The sequence below is a fragment of the Microcebus murinus genome, chromosome 16 (genome assembly GCF_040939455.1).
Source record: "Microcebus murinus isolate Inina chromosome 16, M.murinus_Inina_mat1.0, whole genome shotgun sequence".
Classification (NCBI taxonomy): Eukaryota; Metazoa; Chordata; class Mammalia; order Primates; family Cheirogaleidae; genus Microcebus; species Microcebus murinus.
The window spans coordinates 58,449,003-58,473,739 of NC_134119.1; the positions used below are offsets into that span (position 1 = coordinate 58,449,003).

The 24,737-nt window shown below is 46.6% G+C and overlaps 2 protein-coding genes across 6 annotated transcripts in view; one reads left to right on the forward strand and one right to left on the reverse strand.

The window, feature by feature from the left end:
• Nucleotides 1-1,299: 1,299 nt before the first annotated feature.
• LOC105876971 (Golgi-associated plant pathogenesis-related protein 1-like) lies at nt 1,300-14,628 on the reverse strand. Of its 2 annotated transcripts, none has more exons than XM_075992986.1 (2): nt 14,474-14,628; nt 1,300-2,557 (listed from the first exon to the last, which is right to left on the reverse strand). In XM_075992986.1, exons 1-2 carry the CDS (start codon nt 14,505-14,507, stop codon nt 2,052-2,054), a joined length of 540 nt encoding a protein of 179 aa, XP_075849101.1. In that variant the 5' UTR covers nt 14,508-14,628; the 3' UTR covers nt 1,300-2,051. The 2 variants fall into 2 exon arrangements, with proteins under 2 accessions (XP_075849101.1, XP_012630587.1); XM_012775133.3 differs by having other exon boundaries at nt 14,295-14,628.
• A 192-nt stretch (nt 14,629-14,820) lies between these two features.
• Nucleotides 14,821-24,737, forward strand: part of GARRE1 (granule associated Rac and RHOG effector 1) — a 64,339-nt gene continuing 54,422 nt past the window's right edge. For 2 of the 4 annotated variants that reach the window (XM_012775126.2, XM_012775129.2), the window contains exon 1: nt 15,455-24,737. The gene's annotated coding sequence lies outside the window, so the exon portion shown is untranslated. Of the gene's footprint in view, nt 14,898-15,454 lie in introns of those variants that run through there. The other 2 variants (XM_012775125.3, XM_075992984.1) reach the window with 2 other exon arrangements.

Consider the following 24,737-nt stretch of genomic DNA (forward strand, 5'->3'; position numbering starts at 1 on the left):
TGCCCCACACTCGATCTTCCAGCTGGCTTGCTCAGCAGTGGCCCCACCCGCCCCCTTAGTGACTGCCAGTGTGGACCTGAGTTTCCCAGAAACCTGGAAATCGTATTGGACACCCTCCATTTCCTTCATTTCTGTGTTACCTCTTCTGCACACTGTCTCACACCCTCGTTTCTGTTACTTGTCCAGGTGTTTTTTTTGTTGGTTTGTTTGTTTTTTGAGACAGAGTCTCACTCTGTTGCCCAGGCTAGAGTGCTGTGGGGTCAGCCTAGCCCTGGGCTCAAGTGATCCTCCTGCCTCAGCCTCCTGAGTAGCTGGGACTACAAGCATGCGCCACCATGCCCGGCTATTTTATATATATATATATATATTGTTTTTTAGTTGGCCAATTAATTTCTTTCTATTTTTAGTAGAGACGGGGTCTCGCTCTTGCTCAGGCTGGTTTCGAACTCCTGACATTGAGCGATCCTCCCGCCTCGGCCTCCCAGAGTGCTAGGATTACAGGCGTGAGCCACCGCGCCTGGCCTCATTTCCTTCATTTCTGTACTAGCTTCACATCCTTTGCAAAGTTATATGTATTCTACTTCCTAAATATAATACCTCTTTTTTTATTTAAAAAAAATTACTTGCTTAAGAGCTATGTGTGTTTCCATTTGACTCCCACAAAAGGCCTTGTAATGAAAGCAGCAGACACGCTAACAGTTTTATTCCTTTCTACCCCTACTCTTCTGGTTTTTACTTTTACTGTTTACTTCTATTCACTGATTTTTCTATGGAAAAGGAGAAAGCATTTATTCAACAAATATTTATTGAGCTCCTACTGTGGAACATGTATGGTGGCTTTATTTTTGGGGGGCGGGGGATAAGAATTGGGGTCTCACTGTGTTGCCCAGGCTGGCCTCCCAAGTAGCTGGGACTACAGACACACACCACCGTGCCTGCCTGGAGCAGGCTTCAGTTCTTTTTTCTTTTCTTTCTGAAACACCGGAAAAGTTTAATAAAAAGTGGGAGGAGTGGGGTGGGGGGAGAGAGGCGGTGGTGGTAGTGGTATTTTGCTATTTAAAGGTAGAAAAATGCAAGGAAGTAAAGCTTTTCTCCCTGTTTGTTCTTTGGCAATCCCATTAGGCGTGCAGGAGACAGTCACATTTTACAACTGACGAATCTCAGTGATTCTATAAAATGGAGCCCTGCCTGCTGCATGTTTCCAGTGGAAGCTGCTTTATATGTTTAAAGCTGTATTTTATTTTATTTATTTTTTTTTTTGAGACAGAGTCTCGCTTTGTTGCCCAGGCTAGAGTGAGTGCCGTGGCGTCAGCCTAGCTCACAGCAACCTCAAACTCCTGGGCTCGAGTGATCCTTCTGCCTCAGCCTCCCGGGTAGCTGGGACTACAGGCATGCGCCACCATGCCCGGCTAATTTTTTTTTATATATATATCAGTTGGCCAATTAATTTCTTTCTATTTATAGTAGAGACGGGGTCTCGCTCTTGCTCAGGCTGGTTTCGAACTCCTGACCTTGAGCAATCCGCCCGCCTCGGCCTCCCAAGAGCTAGGATTACAGGCGTGAGCCACAGCGCCCGGCCTAAAGCTGTATTTTATGTCACATTTAAATGAGGGTTTAACACTCTTAAATATCTACCAAAAGTAGATTACAGTGCATGAAGATCAACATAAAATGAACTTCACTTCTCAGCATCACAGATAACAAATATTTTGAATACAGAAAGTCCAGGGATGGCTATTAGAAGTAAGAAAAGGTACAAAAGAAGTTTGCTTAGAAACACCAAATTTAGCAAAAAAATTGACTTCTCCCCCAAATCCAAACAATTGCGGTGTAGGTAACCACCAGAGCAAATGCTTCCTACGCTCGTCCCTTTAATACGCACGCGCTCCCGCCGCACCGTATGTGCAAGCGTGTGTACAAGAGACGCCCACGCACATCATACACACAAGCACATGCATCCACAGGGACGGACACACAGCTGGGTTTTGGTTGTTCTAGGCACTTTGTACCCACATTCTTAAGTCTGCCACCTTCCCATTGCTTTGGACAAGTTACTTCTTCGGAGGCAGGACGTTTTCTTCAAAGAAGCCCTGGTTGACGACATTCCCCGCTGGGTAGTACCTGGCCACCACGAAGGAGGAGCCGTCACTCGCGGCCGCTTTCCCCACGCCCATCTTCTTTGTGTTCTTCCACACCATGGCCGTGAAGTGTCCGGTCCCCGAGGTGAAGCCGGGCTGCTGGAAGTTGTAGTTCTTGATCTCGCCGTACCATCTAGCAGCCACCTCCTTCCCTGTCTGATCGTAGGATGCCCACGCGAGGTTCTCCCCACACCGGCCGCGGCTGGACTGCCGGCTGTGCTCGAGGACCCTCGTGCTGGCCAGGGCCTCGGAATACTGCTGAGCCTCCCGGTTGAGCTGCTTGGACAGCTTCAGTGGGGGCACGCCGTGCTGCCGCCGGTACTCATTGTGGGCCTTCAGGACCTCGTTCTGAAACTGTCTGGAAGCTGACTTGCCCCTGGCCGGCTGCGCGCGCTGCTCGCTCCCCATGGGCATCAGTTCTAATTGCAGAGGAAGCGGCAGTGAACAAGACAAACCCAGTGCTCATTGGGGCTTATATTTTGCTGGGAGGAGACTGAATAAGTCAAATATGCCGTATGTTAAAAAAGACACTATAAGGCCGGGCGCGGTGGCTCACACCTGTAATCCTAGCACTCTGGGAGGCCAAGGCAGGAAGGTCGCTTGAGGTCAGGAGTTTGAAACCAGCCTGAGCAAGAGCGAGACCCCGTCTCTACTATAAATAGAAAGAAAGTAATTGGCCAACTAATATATATATAGAAAAAATTAGCCGGGCATGGTGGCGCGTGCCTGTAGTCCCAGCTACTCGGGAGGCTGAGGCAGGAGGATCGCTTGAGCCCAGGAGTTTGAGGTTGCTGTGAGCTAGGCTAATGCCATGGCACTCACTCTAGCCTGGGCAACAAAGAGAGACTCTGTCTCAAAAAAAAAAAAAAAAAAAAAAAACAACAAATTAAAAAAAACGATTAATTTCTTTCTATTTATAGTAGAGACGGGGTCTGGCTCTTGCTCAGGCTGGTTTCGAACTCGTGACCTCGAGCAATCCGCTTGCCTCCGCCTCCCAGAGTGCTAGGATTACTGGCGTGAGCCACTGTGCCCAGCCCCCGTCTCTACTATAAATAGAAAGAAATTAATTGGCCAACTAATATATATAGAAAAAATTAGCCGGGCATGGTGGCGCATGCCTGTAGTCCCAGCTACTCGGGAGGCTGAGGCAGGAGGATCGCTTGAGCCCAGGAGTTTGAGGTTGCTGTGAGCTAGGCTGATGCCATGGCACTCACTCTAGCCTGGGCAACAAAGCGAGACTCAGTCTCAAAAAAAAAAAAAAAAGGATTCTCACTACCCCATGCGTTTCTCTTTGAGTGAGATTGAATGTTTTTTCATGTATAAGTTATTAGTATTAATACTTCCTTTTTTTTTTTTGTTTTTTTGAGACAGAGTCTCACTTTGTTGTCCAGGCTAGAGTGAGTGCCGTGGCGTCAGCCTAGCTCACAGCAACCTCAAACTCCTGGGCTTGAGTGATCCTTCTGCCTCAGCTTCCCGAGTAGCTGGGACTACAGGCATGCGCCACCATGCCCAGCTAATTTTTTATATATATATCAGTTGGCCAATTAATTTCTTTCTATTTATAGTAGAGACGGGGTCTCGCTCTTGCTCAGGCTGGTTTTGAACTCCTGACCTTGAGCAATCCGCCCGCCTCGGCCTCCCAAGAGCTAGGATTACAGGCGTGAGCCACAGCGCCCGGCCTTTTTTTTTTTTTGAGATGGGGTCTGTGTCACCCAGGCTGGAGTGTAGTAGCACCATCATAGCTCACTCCTGGGCTCAAGCGGTCGAACCTCTCACCTGAGCCTCCCAAGTAGCTGGGATTACAGGTGTATGCCACCATGCCCAGCAAATTTTTTTTTATTTTTTGTAGAGATGGGGTCTTGCTCTTGCTCAGGCTGGTCTCGAACTCCTGACATGAAGCAAGCCTCCCACCTCAGCCTCCCAGCATGTTAGGATTATAGGCATGAGCCACTGCACCAGGCCCAGATAATTTATTTAATGCCATCCTCCCATTCTTTTACTAGAACTCCTTCTTACTCAGGTATAAGAGGTTGATTCAGTCCTCTGTGTCTCTTAGGTTTTTTTTCCTGTATTTTCTTCCTTATCTTATTATTTATCTTGATCTCTTCCCTGCAGTACACTTTATTTTTTTTGAGACAGAGTCTCTCTTTGTTACCCAGGCTAGAGTGAGTGCCGTGGCGTCAGCCTAGCTCACAGCAACCTCAGACTCCTGGGCTCAAGCAATCCTCCTGCCTCAGCCTCCCAAGTAGCTGGGACTACAGGCATGCGCCACCATGCCCGGCTAATTTTTTCTATATATATTTTTAGTTGGCCAATTAATTTCTTTCTGTTTTTTTTTTTTTAGTAGAGACGGGGTCTCACTCTTGCTCAGGCTGGTTTTGAACTCCTGACCTTGAGCGATCCTCCCGCCTCGTCCTCCCAGAGTGCTAGGATTACAGGCGTGAGCCACCGCCCGGGCCTCTTTCCTGCAGTACACTTTATTAAAATACCTGAGGATTCTTGGTTGTCTGTCATTAGAAAGAGGCAGAAACGTTGCCCTGGAGCTCTTTGTGTGACCAGGATTTGTCAACTTGCAGTGCTTGCTTCAAGGCGGTGATCTTTATCCTTGCGATCTCTGAATTCCAGGGGCCTTTGTTTGAGGGTACCAGTGGTATCTCCAGATCCCACAGATATCTACAGAGAGGAATCCTCCTTTACCTTGTTTGATTTTCCTAGGAGTATGTTACCTGATTATTTTAAGTCATTCTGACCACAGCAGTGAGAAACAGGATTCTTGTGCAGATCCTAGATTAGTTTTCCTGTCTTCAAGCCTCCTTCTGACCCCTGCTGCCGGTGGCACCTGCCAGCGGCACCTGCCAGCTCCGAGGCTGAAGGCTTTCACAGGTCCAGGCAAGCGGTCCCTCCTGGACATCGGCACCCCCTGATCATGGGCTGCACGGCAGCACCCTGTGCTCTGCCCTCAGTCACCCTACTTCAGAATTCTATTTATAAACGTCATGTTATTCATTTATTGACATGTTAATGCAGTCTTAAAGGAAAAGAAGGTAGATGTTTGCTTGGTTTACCACCTTGAAGCAGAAAATCTGTCTGCCTCTACTCTGGTTCAAAAGCACCTTCAACTCTTGCCCGGACTACTTCGATAACCTCCTCACTGGTCATTCTCCATCCATACCGCATTTTTCCACTTTATTTTCTATGCAGCAGCCAACATGAACTTCTGGGAACACAGATCTGATTGTCAAATTATATCACATGTCTTAGAGACTGCTTCTTTTAATAATATGGAGGCCTCAATAAACTGTGCACTCCTGGAAATCGTATCACTGTAATTGTGGTCTGATATAAATGTGATCACAGGCTGGGCTCATGCCTGTACAGGCTCATGCCTGTAATCCTAGCACTCTGGGAGGCCGAGGTGGGTGGATCGCTCAAGCTCAGGAGTTCAAAACCAACCTGAGCAAGATCGAGACCTCCGTCTCTACTAAAAATAGAAAGAAATTAATTGGCCAACTGAAATATATATATAAAAAATTAGCCAGCCATGGTGGTGCATGCCTGTAGTCCCAGCTACTCGGGAGGCTGAGGGAGGAGGATCGCCTGAGCCCAGGAGTTTGAGGTTGCTGTGAGCTAGGCTGATGCCACAGCACTGTAGCCCAGGCAACAGAGTGAGACTCTGTCTCAAAAAAAATAAATAAATGTGATCACAGAGTCAAACAGACCCATGCCACAGAAGCCAGCCCGAGCAAAGACTTCTCTCCCCAAGGTCTCGGTACTTGTATAGGCCTCTGAGTCACCCATTTAAAAATAGGTCACGGGGCTGTAAGCTAGCAGCAGGCTCTACACCTCTGCTCTGTGGCGAGCCAGTGGTCAGCAGCAGGGAGTCCCAATGTCCAGCACAGCTACTGCTCCTTCTAACGGCCTTCTTGACAGACCAAGCAAGCCCAGGCTCGCCCACACTATAACCTCTTCCTGAATGTGTCTCTGAATCAGAGGCCTTCCAACTGTCAACAGGCTTCCTCTGCAGCTTTCATCAACCCAGGTCACAACTTGTACTTAAAACACACCTAGCATCTGGCCCAGGCTGGTCTTCAACTCCTGGCCTCAAGTGATCCTCACACCTCGGTCTCCCACAGTGCTAGGATCACAGAGATGTGAGTCACCACTGCACCTGGCCCCAGCTGCTACTTTGTTTAAATCTGGAAACCCTGCAGTCTTCAGACCTCCACTGAGCCGAGATAGGCCACTGTCCCAGTGTCTCTCTCTAGCACAGCCGGAAGGAGGTGCTTTTTGTCTCAATTTGAACTTGCCCTGTTCCCACCTAACTTAAGGAGGCAGGGACATTTAGAACCAAATATTAGTGAGCACAAGTATAATGTCTGTTACAGTCACCTACCAGAAAAAGACAGCTTGCTACAGATAACCTGGCAATGATGGGCCCATAGGGACTGTTGGTGGGAAGGTTGACAATAACTGAACAATTGCTAACATCGGCCTCAGGGGCCTCCTGGACCAGGCTAACATCCTTCGCATTTGATCCCCACCTCAGTGTCCCATGTACAAACTGGGTGTGTATGGTTCTTTTAGCCTTTCAGAAAGAAAGGTAAAAACTCTCAGCAAGGCCAGGCGCTGTGGCTCACACTGTAATCCTAGCTCTTGGGAGGCCGAGGCGGGCGGATTGCTCAAGGTCAGGAGTTCAAAACCAGCCTGAGCAAGAGCGAGACCCCGTCTCTACTATAAATAGAAAGAAATTAATTGGCCAACTGATATATATATATATAAAAAATTAGCCGGGCATGGTGGCGCATGCCTGTAGTCCCAGCTACTCGGGAGGCTGAGGCAGAAGGATCACTCGAGCCCAGGAGTTTGAGGTTGCTGTGAGCTAGGCTGACGCCACGGCACTCACTCTAGCCTGGACAACAAAGCGAGACTCTGCCTCAAAAAAAAAAACAAACAAAAAAAAACTCTCAGCAAACTAGAAATAGATGATAACTTTCTTAATCTCATAAAGGATATTTACAGGACACTTAGAGCTAACATTGCATGTAATAATGAGATACAGAACTCTTTCCCCTTGAGATTGAGAACAAGAAAAGCGTATCAACGATCACCACTTGTACTCAGTACTGTCTTTGTGGTCCCAGCTAGGACAAAAAGGCATAAACAGGAAATAAAGATTGGGAAAAAAGAAAACCCGTTTTTAATAGATAACATGATTAGGTATGTATAAAATCCAAACCTATCTTCAAACTACTACCCAATTAAGTGCATTATCAAAATATACACAAATCAATTGTTTCTATATATAAAAACAAGTAATTAGAAAATGAAAAGTTAAGGCCTGGCAGATGACTCACACCTGTAAACCTAGCACTTTGGGAGGCCAAAGCAGGAGGATTGCTTGAGGCCAGGAGTTCAAGACCAGCCTAATGAGGCAACATAATGAGACCCCATCTCAACAAAAAAATTAAAAAACAAAAAAACCCAGCCAGGTGTGGTGGTGCGTACCTGTAATCCCAACTACTTTAGAGGCTGAGGCAGGAGGATCACTTGAGACCCAACATTAGAGACTGCAATGAGCTGTGATCACGCCACTGCATTCCAGTCTAAGCGACAGAGCTAGACCCTGTTTCGTGAAAAAAAAAGAAAAATGGCCAGGCAAGATGGCTCACACCTGTAATCCTAGCACTCTGGGAGGCCAAGGTGGGCAGATTGTTCAAGGTCAGGAGTTCAAAACCAGCCTGAGCAAGAGCAAGACTCCTGTCTCTACTAAAAAAATAGAAATTAATTGGCCAACTAAAAATATATAGAAAAAATTAGCCGGGCATGGTGGCGCATGCCTATAGTCCCAGCTACTTGGGAGGCTGCTGAGGCAGAAGGATTACTTGAGCCCAGAAGTTTGAGGTTGCTATGAGCTAGGCTGATGCCATGGCACTCTAGCCCGGGCAACATAGTGAGACTCTGTCTCAAAAAAAAAAAAAAAAGAGAAAGGAAAATGAAAAGTTAAAACATTACCATTACAATAATACCCCACTAAAAACCCAAATCCCTAGCAATCTAATGGAAGATGTACAGACCTCAACGCTGAAAAATATAAAATATCGCTGAGAAAAGAGCATATCTTTAAGACCTTGGCGTGGGCACAGAGGATGCAAAAGGTGGTAACTTCATAAAAGAAAGGAGAAAATATTGATAGACTGCACTTCATTAAAACTAATAATTTGTTTATCAAAAGACATCAAGATAGTAAAAGTGGAGGCCACAGATTGGGCAAAGATAATTACCATATCTAGTATTAGCCATCAAAGGAAGGTTTTGTATCTAGAATACACAAAGAACGGTACCTGGTTGATACTGCCAGGAAGGAAAAACAAAATGAAAAAAGGACCAATGACTCAGTTTTTTAAATCTTGAGTAGACAATAAGTGAGGACATTCAGATACCTTAACAAGCATGTAAAAGGTTCTTGATACTTTTTGTCATTAGAGAAATGCAAATTTAAAAAACCACAGTGGGATATCACTCCACCCCCACAAAAATGACTGAAACTGGAAAGACCATGAGGTCAAGTGTTGGTGAGGAAGTGGAAGAACTGGAACTTCTACCTTTTAATGGTGGGAGTGTAAATGGGTACAAGCAGTTGGGAAAACTAATTGGCCAGCTCTACCAAAGCTAAACACACATACGCCCTATAAACCAGCAGTCCCGCTCGTGGGTATATACCGAATAGAATGATTGCCATATGTCCACCAAAAGACATCTACAAAAATGTTTATAGTTGTAAATCATAATGGCCAAAACCTGGAAATAACTCAAATGCCCAACAACGGTAGAATCGATAGTGGTATATTTATCAATGGAATACAATAAAAACAAGTAAAAACTTGCTTTGCACAACATAAATGAATCACAGACATCATGAGGATTCAAAGAAGCCAGACACACAAAGGGCGTATGCCGTAGGATTCCATTCATGTGAAACTCAAAACAGGCAAAACTAATCTTTGGTGAGAGAGATTAAAATAGTTAACCTTTTTAGAGGACCTGTAATCCTAGCACTCTGGGAGGCTTGAGGCAGGTGAATCGCTCCAGGTCGGGACTTCGAAACCTTCCTGAGCAAGAGCGAGACCCCGTCTCTACTAAAAATAGAAAGAAATTAATTGGCCAACTAAAAATATACATAGAAAAAAAATTAGCCGGGCATGGTGGCGCATGCCTGTAGTCCCAGCTACTTGGGAGGCTGAGGCAGAAGGATTGCCTGAGCCCAGGAGTTTGAGGTTGCTGTGAGCTAGGCTGATGCCACGGCACTCACTCTAGCCTGGGCAACAGAGAGAGACTCTGTCTCAAAAAAAAAAAAAAGCCACATTTTTTTAGTTTACAAACTTAGCCTTTCCCAAAATATTTCTGGTCACTTAGCTTAAAAATGTTATTTGGTTCAGCTCGGCTTTGTCCCTACATGGAAGGCACGAGTACTTGGCAGCTGCTTGGGTTAGGGTTAAGGTTGGACACAGCAGTGTCAGGCAGTGTCAGAGGGCTGGGGGTTTGGGCCTTGGCTTGCTCTTTCCCCGTGGAGTGAGCAGGGAGCAGACACTCCTGTCACTGCGCACCACTCACACACTGCTCTCTGGCCTGGCTGGGACACCTGGGTTCCACACAGAGGCAGCCAGCTGTCTGGGGAAGGGGAGTCTGTCGTGTGTGGTCCTGCCATCTGGTACCTGCATCAAACAGGAGCTAGGTGTCCCCAGGCCGCTTGGAAGGGAGTCCAGGCTGTGACCCGTTCCCTAGGTTGCACACATGGCTGGTCACATCGCCACCGGAAACTCAGCCAGTGGCAGCTTTGTTATCTCAGCTTGCTCGCAACTGAAGATTGAACGGAGATGCCAAGACTAGCCTGTGCTAAGAGTAGCACGTGCAAAACAAATCTCCGAGTGGAGCCATGTGGCAGCTTCAGAGTCAGTTAGGAGGAAGCCGCACTGCGTGTAGAAGGAATGAGACTCAACCCTGCAGGTCCTCCTCCCACCGTGCTCAGAGGGGACAGATGAGCTGCAGGGGGACAGTCTGCGAGCTACTCCCGAGCATCAGGACCGCTGCCAAGGACAGCCATTCTGGTGGCCACAGTGCCCTTTTTGTTAGGGCTAATAAACCCCCTCTTGTTTCAGTGACAAGGAGTTGGGGTTATTACATTTTGATAACCAAAAGGACAGTCCAACCACACCCAGCAAAAGGGACAGAGTTCTAATTTCTTCAGGCAAAGAGACCCAAGAAGAATTCTCATGCCTCTTAGCATTGGCTCCTGGTGGGTTTGTGAATCTAAAGGGATGCTCATAAGTTTAATTGCTCAGAACTCCAAAAAGTGTTCAATCCTGAATTCTTTACAAGGCCATGGAATCAACTCTGCAAACTATCCTCTAACGATGCTTGGGAGACACATCTTGCCGGACCAAAGCCCAATGATGAGTGTGGTGGGCACAGCCTCGGGGTGGTCCCTAGTCCTTCCGGCTGGTCACCCTTCACACACACATACACCCACATACCTTTGCTTCACCAAGCTCTTGAGAGCCTTCTGGGAGCCCCACAGTAGCTCCTCCTGCTTGTATCTTAGGTTTTTCCAATGCTACCCCTAAACTCTGTTACTCTGGACCTCATAGACAGAGAAATCAACAGAGTAGTACCAGGGCTCTTGTCCTGGCTGCAGGGGAAGGACTCCTGGGGTCCAGCCCACCCATCGTGCATCTCCCAGGCTCCTGGACAGCTACAGACCCTCAGAACAGTGCAAGGTGACCTGGGATCCTAGAGGTGGGGGTGAGACAAAAGCAGATGACTCTGCCTCACAAGGGCCTCTTGGCTACAGCACAGCTGTTTCCAGCCAATGGGGGGTGGGGTGGAGATGACAACGGGACACTCAGATAGTTACGCACAAGGGAAAGGAGGGGAAGGGGGTGGCTTCTTCCTCAGGGAAGCAATCTGGAGATTGAGGGAGTAGATTCCCCTTCTGTACATAATCCACACTGCCCTCAGCCCCGTTCCTGCCTGGGCTATGGCCCCTAAGCCACTGGCCTGGCCCCAGCCTCTCCATACCCAGCAGATGCAACCAGTTGCAAATAGACCCAGGAGTGTCTGAGCAGCCCTCTCCAGACCGGCTCCCACGTCCTGTGGACTCAGGAACGCAGCTGCCCTTCCCCGGGGGGTCACAGTGCGTCTTGCAGCCTTCACCTCCCGCCCAAAGCAGACCAATAAGGTCAAGTAGCAAGGTGACTCTGTCCAGGCTCAACCCCATCTCGGAGAACTCTGGGCTGTGGAAGCCCCTTCCCTGAAGGCTCTTCTTTCACACATTCCACTGAAACTAACACGTAGAAGCCCAGGCTGGAAGCCCCGGCTTTTGCTGCCGTGAGAGCGCACGAGCCAACGGTAATAACTCTGGCTGCTTAAGAAAATCAGTTCTGCAATCTCTTGGGAGCCCCTCTAAGGGGTGGATGTTCTGATCCTGCAGCTTTGCTGACGTCAGGAACGCGAAGCCGTCAGAAAAGCCAGCCACGGCAAATCTGCTTTTCTGCTCGCCAAGGTCAAGGTGCATCGCTGTGGCACAGCTCGCTGGTGCAGGACTTGTTCACTCGGGCTCTTCAGTCACTGAGCTGCTCCCGAAGCTTCCTTTTCTTTATCCTTATTCGTCACAGGCAGCAACCTTGGAGGCTTCCACCCCTTCCACGGGATCTGCCTCTAAGCAGATACGCAGGGGCCCAGTGGATTCAGGGAGAGACCCTGTTCCCTGGCCTTGACCTTCGTGGCCTCTTAAATAGCAAATCGAGGTGTGGTGGCCTCTGAGGCACCGTCCCATCCCTGTGTGCACGCTGAGGCTCCAATTCACAGACCTCTCTGCAGAGCTGGGAGATTGAAGCTTCTGTCCCTGAAGATGAGACTCCGCCGGGCCTGGCCCCCATCTCTAGCCCTGCAGGCTCCATCGATTTTTCTTAGCACTATGATGCAAAGAGCTTAGAATAAAGAGGTAACATGAAGTGACAAATGTCTCAAACCTACGTGATGGGTACATGGGTGCTTTTTCCCTCCTTCTCCATATATGTATGTGTTTGATGAATGAAAAGAAACATTAATAATTTGCACCTATGGGGCTTGAGTGTAATACCTGCAGATGGACTCAAAACAAGACTTGATATGTCCACAATACAAAATGTTCTCAGGTAAGCCTGAGAGATGCAACACAGTCTGGTGCCCAGAATGCCACGGAGGCTACCAAAGGGACCCCAAGTTTGATAATGTTCACACTGAGCTCAGGACGGTGTGGATGGCTGAGCGGGTCTCCAGGATCTCCCGGCCCTGGCCTGAAGCAAACAGAAGGGGCCCAAATGGTGTGGGCACAAGCAGTGCCCAGTGTATTACTCTGGGACCATGAGGTTTGGAGTGAAGTGAACAGCACTGGTTAGGTAGGTGGGTTGGAGGCTGTCACATGGGAAAAAGGCCACATCGAAGTCCCATCTGGTATTTACCAGGTGCCTCCGGGTGTGGTCACTGGAGGATTCTGTGGCCTTTAGCAAGAGCTAAGAGGGCCTCTGAGTAAGAGATGGGCTTGTTCTGAGACTGTAGGAGCCACAGTTGGCCCACTCAAAAGCCTGTCACCATTATCGCTGGCCGCCTTTCCAGCCTACATAGGCAAGATGACACCAGCCCACCCAGGGACACTTCCTCCAAGCCAGCTGTCGTCCTCTACTTCGCATCCTTTCTTCTATAGCTTGGGATCCACAGCCGATGGTATCAGTGACACTCTTGCCCCTCTCTCTCTTATTCTATCCTGATGAGTCCCTTTTTTTTTTGAGACAGAATCTTGTTCCGTTGCCAAGGTTAGAGTGCAGTGGTATCATCATAGCTCTCTGCAGCCTCAAACTCCTGGGCTCGTGCAATCCTGAGTAGCTGGGACTACAGGTGCATGCCACCACACCCAGCTAGTTTTAGTTTTTTGTTTTTTTTTTAGAGATGGGATCTTGCTATGTTGTCCAGGCTGGTCTCAAACTCCTGACCTCAAGGGGTCCTCCCACCTTGGTGTGAGCCCAAGGTGTGGGCCACTGTGCCCTGCCCCACCCCATGAATCTTTGCTCCACCTTCTTCACTTTTACCTAGAAGCTACAGGGGCAAGTCACTTAATAGTAGAGAGGGGTCTGCTCTGATTTGATGGTTGTCAACCTGCAATGAATCCTCAGGACTGCTGGGAAATTCTACCACATTTCTCCTGCCCACTCACCTTTTTGCTTTCAGACTTCTCCCACTCTCCTCATACTTCCATCCCCAAACTCCCTTCACTCTTTGCTGCAGTCAGAGGTAAACCCACCATCAAGCATTTTAGGTCTCATCCCTCCAGCCTCTTCAGAACCTCACACGATGAACCAGATCCTCTCTCTCCTGTATTTTAGTCTCTTTCTTGGGTCTCATTCTGTCACCCAGGCAGGTGTTGAACTCCTGGGCTCCAGTGATTCTCCTGCCTTGGCCTTCCCAAGTGCTGGGATTACAGGTGTGAGCCACCACACCCAACCCACTTTAACATTTCTAAAGGTGGCCTTAAGTATATTCACATTGTTACACAACCATCACCAGAACCTTTCATCTTCCCCAAGTGAAACTGTACCCAATAAACACTAATTATCTATTCTTCCCTTCTTCTAGTCCCTGGCAACTACCATTCTACTTTCTGTCTCTGTGTTTTTGACCACTTTGGGTACTTTCCACTTTCTGTAAGTGTAATCCACAGAACACTTGTCTTTCTGACCAGCTTTTTTTTTTTTTTTCATTTGGCATAAGGTCTTCAAGGCTCATTCATTTGTAGCATGTGTCAGAAATTTCCTTCCTGTTTAAGGCTGAATAATATTCCATTGTATGGACATACAACATTGTGTTTACCCGTTCATCTGCGGGGTGGACATCGGTTGCTTCCACCTTTTGACTATCACGAATAATGCAGCTGTGAACGTGGGTGTATAAACCCACTCTTGCCTGTCCTCCCCAGTCCTTACCCACAATTGCAGCCAGGATAATCCCTTTAAAGCCAGGAGTATGGTCAAATCACCTCTTGCTTAAAATAGTTTTGCAACACTCTCAGGTCGGATCTAACTTCTCACCAGCCTGATTTGTTGAACCCAAGACAGTTGAAAATACCTGCCGTTCCTTCCGCTGCCATTCCTTTCCCTTCCTTCTCCAGTTTTGTTTCCCTTCTCCTCTTGGGGACCTCAGCCCCTCAGCTCCTGCTCTTTTCCTGGGGGAAGGAGTTCCCTGCTCACCCTCCTTCACTAGGCCAGGGGGCTCCCTCCCTCCCTGTTTACCCTTTCCCCTCCTACCACTTGTCACAATGGGCACGGCGGTGTCACGCATTGGTGACAACTGTACTGTGTTTCAACCGCCGGAGAATAAACCTGTGAGCGGGCCGGCAACTGCAGCGCCCGTCAGGGCCTGGCATCCACCGGCGCCCAGTATCTCAGTAAGCAACCTCAATAACGAATCCGTGAGGACGCAGCCAAGTCCTAGTGGAGGCCCCGTGGTCCCGCGGGCTCCGGCCACCTCGCGTGGAGGTCCTGGGTCCCCAGAGGAAGACGCCTTGGGGCGCCCCAGCCCCGCTTCGGCGAGGGGAGGGCCCACTCAGACCACGGGACCCGCAGCCGCCCGGCGTCCGCCCGGGGCGGGGGCGGGGCCGGCCGCGAGACGTCACTTCCGGTGTACACAGCCGGTCCAGGGCGGTGCGCTGGCGGCCGGGGCGCATCGCAGGTGAGGAGCGGGCGCGGGCGCGGGCGGCCGGAGGCGGGCGGGGGGCGGCGGGGCGCGGCCGGGGTTGGCGGCGGGGCGGGCTGGCGCGGCGCCGCTCGGCTCGGGGACCGCCCGCCGGGTGCGGGGCCCCGGGCTCCCGCCCCTTGCCCGCCCGCTGTGGAGGACGCCGGGCTCCGCGGGCGCTGGCCGGGCGGACGGAAGCCCGGAGGGGCCTTCTGGCGCGTGCCGGGGACTGGGGGGCGCGGCGGCGGCGGGGGCCCCGCGGACGCAGGGCGAGAGGGGCGGGTCGGCACCGGTGGGGCGCGGGGCGGGGGCGCTCCCTCGGACCGCAGGGGCCCCGGGGTCGCGCCGGCGCCGGGACCCGCTCCCGGAAGCCCGCGGGGGACGGCGGCCTGTGGGCGGTTGGCGGCGGGGTCCGCCGGGGCTGGCGGGGCGGCGGCCCTCACCTTCCCCGCGGAGCCGGGCTGCCGGGGACGCGGTTCCCAGCCCTGCCGAGCCCGCTGGCGCCGTGGGGCCGAGGAGGGTCCGCGGGGACCGGGGAGGGCCGGGCCGCGGGGAAGAACCGGCGCCCATGGGGCGAGCGCAGGGTCAGGTGTGAGTCTCTCTGCTCCGCGCCGCGCGAGGAAGGGAGCGTGCCTGGTTGGCGTGATAAGAATTTGGTTCATACTTTTTACAAAATTTGCCAGATAAAGACTCCGTCTCAGGGGGGGCCCCCTCTTGAAAATAGCCTCCCATCCCCATTACAAAAGCAGTTCTCTCTCCTCTGCTTCTAAAACACTCAAGACAACATAAAAAGTGTAAGCAAGAAAATGACAGTCGTCTGTCAGTTTACAACTTAGTGACAACCGCTGTGAACATTTTGGTGATAATAAATGCAGCTATGTGTTGTCACTTTTATGGACTTTATATAATTTAACCAAGCTCTACTGATGAACGTTTAGATTAGTTCCAGTTTGTCACAAGATAAACAGTTCTACCAAGAGGATTCGTCTGGTTTTTTTTTTTTTTTTTTTTTTTTAGGATAAATTTACAAATGGGGTCAAAGATAACATTCATTTTTAAAAATGCATGGTATTTTTTCCCTTTGTTGACATGTTTAGAAAATTTTTCTGTGTCCCAGTGTTACAAAAAAATTCCATCCATGTTTGCTTCTCATCATTTCATAGTTTTTTTTCTTTTTTTGCTTTTAGGTATTTAATCCACTTAAAATTCATTTTTGGTTTAAGATATGAACTATCTTCCAAATGGCTAGTCACTGTTCCAATTTATTGAATAAGCTATAACTTTATCATTTTATCATATCTTAGACCTAAAGTTCTAATTATGTCCTGTAACGGCTACTTAACAAATTTCATATTTGGATTTTGTGTATGTTTAGGTGTTTTCAAGTTTCATGAAAATATCACAGTATTTTCTTTTCACAGTATCTTCACAATAGTCTCTGGTTTTTTTGAAAATCCTTTCCATTTACAAGTCCAGGGAATATTTCATATTTGACATTTTTTCTTTTCATCTTTTAAAGCAAAAAGTTTAGTTTATTGCTGTCTCATTTGCCTTCTTGCTGACAAGATAACAAACTCCATATGAAGAGTTCAGGTTTGTTGTGGCAACTTTTCAGTCTGGCATTTGAGATTCTAATCTTCCTCTATTTTTGCACACAAATACGTAGGTTAGCATTGGAGACCAAGATAGAAAAGCTCTCAGATTCCCTTGGCAAGCCTAGATTTTTTCAATCTAAAATTATCTCTGGATTTTTGGAAGACACCATGTTTTAAGCATCTTTTTTTTTTTTTTTTAAGAACAAGTTGCACGTGATTCTGTGAAAATTTTACTAAACATTTATGTTGTTGAAAACCTGAGGCCTAACATACCAGGAGCTATGTATAAAGTGGGTCTTCCAAATCCATAGGAAAATAATTGTCTCTGAGAGCTAGCAGGCTGGGGCATCATGGGCTGGGTGTTTCCTCTCTCCTTTTCCCTCCAGTGACTTTGTCCTTAGTGAAAAATGACAACTTTCTTACATGGACAAGAATGTTGGTTTGAATAAGGAATTGATTTGTTTTGGAGCTATTGAAACCAGGTTGCCATGTTCTCTTAGTATAAGTTCACAGAGAACCTGAGTGTGTCAGGGGTTGTGTTTCAAACAACTTTTAACTGAGCTCTTGAGGGTCGCCTAATTGATAGATGCAGTGGCCATTGCAAATGTCCTTTGACTTAAAGTGTAGATATTTGCTGTGGTGAGCTATTCTTTCTTACCTGCATGAATCTCCTTAGTTGGCCTTCTTTGTTTTTTATTTTAAAATTAATTGTCCAGCTAATTTCTTTCTATTTTTAGTAGAGACGGGGTCTCACTCTTGCTCAGGCTGGTCTCGAACTCCTGAGGTCAAATGATCCTCCCACCTCAGCCTTCCAGAATGCTAGGATTACAGGCGTGAGCCACAGTGTCCAGCCCTTACTTGGTCTTCTTGACTTGGAACTATTGTGGTCACTTTATTAAATGACTGTACTTTTAGTAAGAGACTTTACTTTTTCGTTTGTCATTGCCATTCCTCCTACATCTGCCTGAGGGGATTTTCTAAACCCTAGCTTCATGCCTCTTACCCTCTCCCCCAAAACATGCTCGCTCCTTCTCACTCTAGTATGTGAGTCCTGGGTAGAGAACCACCTCAATCCCTCACTCCTGCCTTCATTTAGTGACCTCCAATTCAGACTTCTGCAAATCATTTCTTTATCTCCCTCTGACTGACCCCTGGACATGTTCCTGAGGCCATACTTTCTCCCGGTGATGAAACCCTTCATCGCTTCTCAAGGTGGTCTGTCATGACTTTTAAGGTTCTTACCAGCTGATACGTCTCATCTTTTTTCTTGATTTGGATTATATTCGCCATTTGCTTTCCATCCTACGTGTTGATTTAGACTTTGTACCTTTTTTGTTGTTGTTGTTAAGGGACTTCAGACTTAATCTGGTCCTACTCTCGATGAGAAAGAGGAGACCCAGTGAATTTAGTCATGAATTGAGCTCACATTTGTGGTGTCCTTACAGTACAGGCCAGAATACAGAATTTCTGAATGGCACCGCCTGGGAAGAAAGCCAAATAAGCACCATTTAAGCCATTGCCATAAAGTATCATAAGTGCCTAGGAGGGGAGACACCAAAGGAGCTCTGCCAGCTTTCAGGGATCTTGCCTGTCTTATTAACTGCTTTGGGCTCCAGGGTCTGGAACGCAGTGTTCCAGAAATGATTTAAGTATTTGTTGAATGAATGAATGATCATCTGAAAATGAAATCAGAATAAATGGTACACAAATCAGCTATCTATAGAAAAGATATAAGCCAAGAGATGTTTTGTAAATGTAATATGAAGAATTTTAGGGAAAACTTTAAATTCAACCAAATTGACCCAGCTGTAACCCCAGGAAGGCATGATTGGAATGTGTTTGTAGCCAGAAAACTGGAATTTAAGTTTGTATCCTCAGAGCAAAGACTAGTATTTCTAGGAGAGGATCAGGCTGGTGTCTGTGGAAATGGGGTGGTAGGTCCAAGAGAGGAATTTGGTGGCACCGTCTGGGGGCCGTGACCAGGGGAGCTGTGTGCAGTCCTCCACAAGGCTCATGTACCACCAAGCCGATGGGTATGTCCCTATTGACACCTCTCGCTGTGAGGGTCTTTCCCTTTCTCAGCTTTCCTCATCCTACTACGCTCTGATTAGAACATGGCTTTCCATGGAGATTTTTTGCCAAGGAGAGAATGTGAGTGGTTGAGAGCTCACATCTAGACTGCTTGGATGAGATCCTGGTCTTGGGATGCTGGCTAATATTTCGGTTTTTCCATACGTAGAATGGGGATAAGAGTAGCACGTTTCTCTTAGTGTTGCAGTGAGGGCTCTGAGCACGCCACCTGGGACCTGGTACATGGTGTTAGCTCTCCTTGGTATTTATAAACTAGTAACTGGCCTTCTGGTTAATACATCGGTCATCTTTGAGCTTGGATAGCCTGGATCATTCCCCTTGAACCTGCCTGCTCTTGAGTGAACTGACAAAGCTGATAACCGGAGGGTGGGAAATTATGACAGATAAGCTTTTCCCAAACTGCTCATCCAGGGAATCGACTGTGTAGTTCTCAGGGAAGACTTCCTGATTGGTCAACTAAAAAAAAAAAAAAAAATTATATATATATATAAAATATTAGCCGGGCATGGTGGTACATGCCTGTAGTCCCAGCAACTTGAGAGGCTGAGGCAGAAGGATCGCTTGAGCCCAGGAGTTTGAGGTTGCTGTGAGCTAGTCTGACGCCACGGCACTGTAGGCCGGGCAACAGAGTGAGACTCTGACTCAAAAAAAAAAAAAAAAAAAAAAAAGGTATAAATGAAATAGGTTTATAAGTGCAGAAGAAATTTCTGGAAGGATAGAAAAGGAACAATGGTTGCCTTTGGAATGAGGCTGCAGAAAACCAGGCTGTTAGACTGACTTAGCTTTTTCTTGCATACCATTTTGTATGGTGTGAATTTTCTTCACTGTGTATATAATGTTTTCAATTTAACAATTAATGAATCTTAAATGTGTACATGGCAGTCATGTAGAGGTGAACATAGCATAGTGGTTAAAGAGCAAGGACTATCTAGACTGCTTGAGTTCAAGTTTGTGTCATCTGAAATCAGGGAGGGTAATACCTCTGGGGTTATAGTAGGGCTCTAATGAGTTTATATTTGTAAAGTCCTTAGAACAATTCCTGTGTTTTTGTTGTCCATGTTGCTGTGGCCCTGTACGGCGCGCTACAGCAGGTGTGAAGCTGTGTGCGGCCTGTCTCCGGTGCTTGCTGTTTATTTGGGAAGGGAAGGCAAACTAAGCTAACAGCCAGAGGCAGCAGAGGCTGAAGCTCAGGAAAGGCTCCATGGGAACTGAAATGGCTGGAGGTGGTTACATTGAAACAGTGGGTATTAAATATGGGTAACTTCTAGGAAAAGCGATATGAGCATAAAAGGACTTGTTCCAAGGGGGTGTGTCCTGACAACGTTGGACAGAGGAATCAGAAACAGGAAAGAGCTTTCAGAGGGCCTAAAATTGGGCTGTGTCGTGTGATGGCATGTCATTGTATGGCAGAGTTTTCCTTAGCATATATAAGATAATAATATGATTTATAAATGATGACATCTTAGACTCATTGAAATGTGGTGGCTTTACCTTGATCTTTGAAATGACTGTGAGGTGTTCCTGTGTAATTTATTTAATAAACCCCTTAATGTAGGACATGTGGCTTCCATCCATGTTGTTGCTTGTAGACAGTGCTGCCTGTGAGTGTTCTTGATGTAGGCCTCTACGTTTACTGTGAGTCTATTTCTAGGATTCATTTCTACATACAATATTACTTTTTTTTTTTTTTAACCATTTTGACTATGTTCCTTGTGTTTGGGTCACTGTCAGATAAGTGCTTTTTCAAATTGGCAGTTGCAAAGAATTATAATGGAAAGGTGTTTTTTCTTCCCTTTTTGAGATGTGAGTCTCGCTACATTGCCCAGGCTGGTCTTAACTCCTGGGCTCAAGCAGTCCTCCTGCTTCAGCCTCCTGAGTAGCTGGGATTACAGGCATGTGCCACTGTGCTTGGCATAATGAGAAGGTTTTCGAATGTGGGATTGGAGCTGCCTACTACCTGAAAAAGTCTAATATTCTTATTAACAATGATTTAGGCATTAGGTACTAGTGAGATGGTAATTATGGCCTGGGAACCTGGGAACACCTGAGTCTTCCCAGACCCACACCCAGGTCCCAGAAGTGGATGTATGCACATGGGAACAGAAGCAGAGGAAAGCTGGCTTGGTTCCCAGACTTGGGTGCCTAAGCAGGGAGAGGCAAAAGTGGATCCTCTCACCCGCTTACAAGGGCCTATGCAGCCCCTGGGTCTCAAAGGGGGAAAGAATGTACTACATCCTGTGCTTAGATCACTCTGCCATGTACTTTGTAATTTGAGGTGATCACTTCCTCAGCTATGTCCATTCTGTTCTTCCCTCTGGCTTGGGGCTAAAAGGGAAGGGAATGGTGGGCAGGGAAATGGGAGCAGCCATGACCTCCTTCCCCTTGAGTACACGGGACATCACTTCTTTTAGTTGTTGCTTGGACTTTGGGAGTTGGGGCCAGAGCTACAGACAGGTCAGTGATATTTCTGAAAGTTGTTAAAACTATGCAGTATTTTGAGGGCTGGAGGGGGGAGTTTGTTTCTGGCCAGTAGTAGACCAGAATGAGGAATTGCATTCTTAAGATAAAATGCTACCCTCTGACTAGTCCGTGGCCTCTTTTAGAGCAGTGGCTTCCATTTATTGAGGCTCAAGCTGTGCTTTATGGATTTAATCTTCACCATAGTACTGAAGAAACTGACGCGCAAGAGTTCAGGTGCCTTGCTTAAGGTCATAGAGTCAGTAAGTGCCATTCATTCAGCTGATATTTACTAAGAGCAGGCATTCACCTCTAGGTCGGTCTGATTTCCTTACCCTTACCAATGACTATTTTGGCAGTGCCTGGTTTCCATGATGTTTCTTTGTATTGGAGCATCCACATAAAAGTAAGGGTTTTTTTCCTATTAGATGGTAAGCTCCTTGAGAGTAGGTATTTTGTATCTGTCTCTTCGCTGCACCCCCAGTGCCTGAAGCAGTGCAGTGTGCATAGTAGGACCTCACTGAATGTTTGGGTACGTGAAGGCTCAAGGCACAGATAAGTGGTGGAGCTGGAGACCGGTCTGGAGGTGGATTGCTGCAGGCCTGCTCTCTGGCCTGCCTTCCCTGCCATGGAGTGGGTGATGAGGAGGCACCTAGAATTGCCTCGTTTCTCAGTGTTTAACCTGCTGAAACATTTATGGGGAAGAGTGTGTTCCCTACCCATGACTCTGGCTTGCTGGTCTGTTTGAAGGATGAGAGGGCTTGCTGGGTCCTCGAAATTGGAGTTGATGTACCCCACTTAGAGGAGAGAGCTACTGCAATTACCTAATGATGAAATTTATTATGGGTACCTTACATTTCCAGAAATGGTACTGAATCTGAAGTTTATCTAAAATTTATATCATCCCTCTCCACAGTGAAAAATAATTTTTTAATTATAGCTTAATTTACCTATTTGTATAGAAGCTTCCGGACAAATACTTGTTTTTCACCATTCAAGGTTAAATTTGGATAGGTTTCATACTGTAAAGTTACTAAGAATAAATAGCAGTATAGAAGTTTAAGTTTTCTTAAATAACTTTCTAATAGATACAATTAGTTTTCACAAGTTCAACTTTCTTTTACAAGTTTGAAAACCATTTTTGGGTAACTTTTTTTCTCATACCATACCACCTGTAACAAAAATAAAACTGCTAGTTTTTAATAGATACAGATTGAATTTTTTTCAACAAATTGGGTTTGAAGAAATTACATCAGTGCTTTGTGATTTTTAACAAATGATTTATTTTAAAAGTAAGTTATTCTCATTCCCTGATTTACACTTGAATTTCCATCAGCAGCACAATTTGTTTTCACAAATGTTTTCCTAGTTCTTGAGTACATTTGTTGTGAAAATTTTTAATGGTCCAGGACCATTTTATTTTATTTATTTTTTTAGAGATGGGGTCTCACTCTTGTTCAGGCTGGTCTTGAACTCCTGAGCTCAAGCCATCCTCCTGCTTTGCCCCCCCCCTGAGTGCTGGGATGACAGGCACAAGCCACTGAACCTGGCAGGACCATTTTAGTTTGTACATAAAACCTTTGTTTTCCCTGAACAAGTTTTTTTTTAGAAGTTTAAGAGCCAACTTTGTTCATCTTTTGGTGATGTGTGATAGTTTGTGTGTGATTGTAGACAAAACTTTTCTTGGCAAGGATTTGCTTTTTTTTTTTTTTTTTTTTTTTTTTTGAAAGTCTGTTTAACAAAGATTTTTTTGGCTCAGTGTTCCTCCAGTAAAATTCTTTCAGAAGTTCTAATACTAGTTTTGTTTTGTTACCGCAGCAGCAGGTTTTGAGAATTAGCCTTTTGAAAGAGGACTAAAGCACCAATCTTCAGTTTATTTATTATGATTTTCTGATCAGGCAGATAGTGAGGTCTGTGCTCAACAGGACCAAGTGATACGGGATTTTTTTTTCATTAAATGTTTACTAATTTTCTTTGTATGAAATTGAATATGTGGTGATTAGATTTATTTCATTTACTTTTCTACTGATTAATGTGGTGACTATTTTAAAAATAAGCTAGGCTTTATTCCTAGTTTTTTCCCATTCTTCCTCCACCAAAAAAAACCCCAAACCCTTCAGTTTAAACAAAATTAAGCCTGTCCTTCGTCTATATGACTATTTAACATGTTTGGCCTATTTTTTTTTTTTAAACCTGTGTTATTTTGAAAGTGAATTTCAGCTCTGTTGACCTTGTGGTTAGAAAAGTTTTTCTTCTGCTTAAATGAAATTATCAGTTGTTTGTAGATTACCAAATATAAAAGCTGTTCAGAACCACAAATGATAACTTGCTCTGGTTGTGTAGAGGAATGCTGTAGTTTGCGGTGATAAGTTGTTATGGGACAAATGTCAGCACCAGAGGCAGTTCAGGATCACCGCATGGAGGCAGGTGGTTCTCCGATGAGACCAGGAGCTCCTTGAGAGCAGGGTTGGGTCTGTCTCACTTTCCAGCGTCCCGGGTGCCTGGAGCTCAGGCGCAACTCACTGGCTTTACCCATGTTGGTTGGGGATGGATTTAGAAGCATCTATATTTTAACTATGATAGAATCTAGCACTGATTGGAGTTTTTATTTTGTTTTTTTCTTACCTACCTGAGTAGGTAAGAGTTATTAAGTTTTTTTCTTACCTACCTGAGTTTTCATAGCTCAATGTAGGAAAACCTGCACTTTGGGTTTTGTCAACCAATCAATATATATAGTAGCTCTTTGTTTTGTTTCTAGTAGCCACTTCTTGACAGATAGTTTAATCTTGGCCTCCTTAAAACTTTTTAATTGATTTCTTTTTCTTTTCTTTTTTTTGAGACAGAGTTTCACTCTGTTGCCTGGGCTAGAGTGCCATGGCCTCAGCCTAGCTCACAGCAACCTCCAACTCCTGGGCTAAAGTGATCCTCCTGCCTCTACCTCCCGACTAGCTGGGACTACAGTTGTGAGCCACTGTGCCCGGCCTTCATTGATACTTTTTTCTCTGATATAGCGTTAACATTTCAGGAGTTTTTACATGAATCTTCAAATGAAGATACTTTTGTATGAATTCCTTGGAAGCCATTTCTGTGTAGTAGGCTGTGTCCAGTTTCTCTTTCAGAGCGGTCTCCCAGACACAGAAACAGTCCGGGCTTGGTGGGCCCACAAGTGTTGCTTCCTTTCCCCTGGCCTTGGCTCCCAGTGCCTGCCTTTCCGTTTTGATGTTTTAATGATACCCTCCCTACGCAGGGATTTGTGTAAAGGAAGCAAGGCAGTGATTACTTTTGTTTCTGCTTTGTGAACTTCCTCCCCCACTTCCTATTTTTACCACAGTTGCACAGGAAATGAGGTGGTTCCTGGCTGGCTGCTGCTAAGCTATGATACTAGGTGGCAGAGGACAAGGCTTTAGGGTCTGAGCCACTTAAAACATTCTCCACCTTTGTCTTTTTACTACCTTTTCCTCTAGGAGTCATAGGAAAACAATTTTGTGATTGGGTTGAGATGATGTCATATCCTCTTCAGCCTAGGGGATGGGGTAGGGGTTGCAGCTCAGCTGGAGGGCAGCATTTTTGTGAAGTAGGTGAGGGCAGCTGTAACTGTAGGGTGGGATGTCCCGGCCCTGTGGCCCAGCTGTTGTCCTGGGTGAACAGCGTGGCAGGAGCAGAGACTAGGTTGAAGGTGTGGGACCTGTTGCAG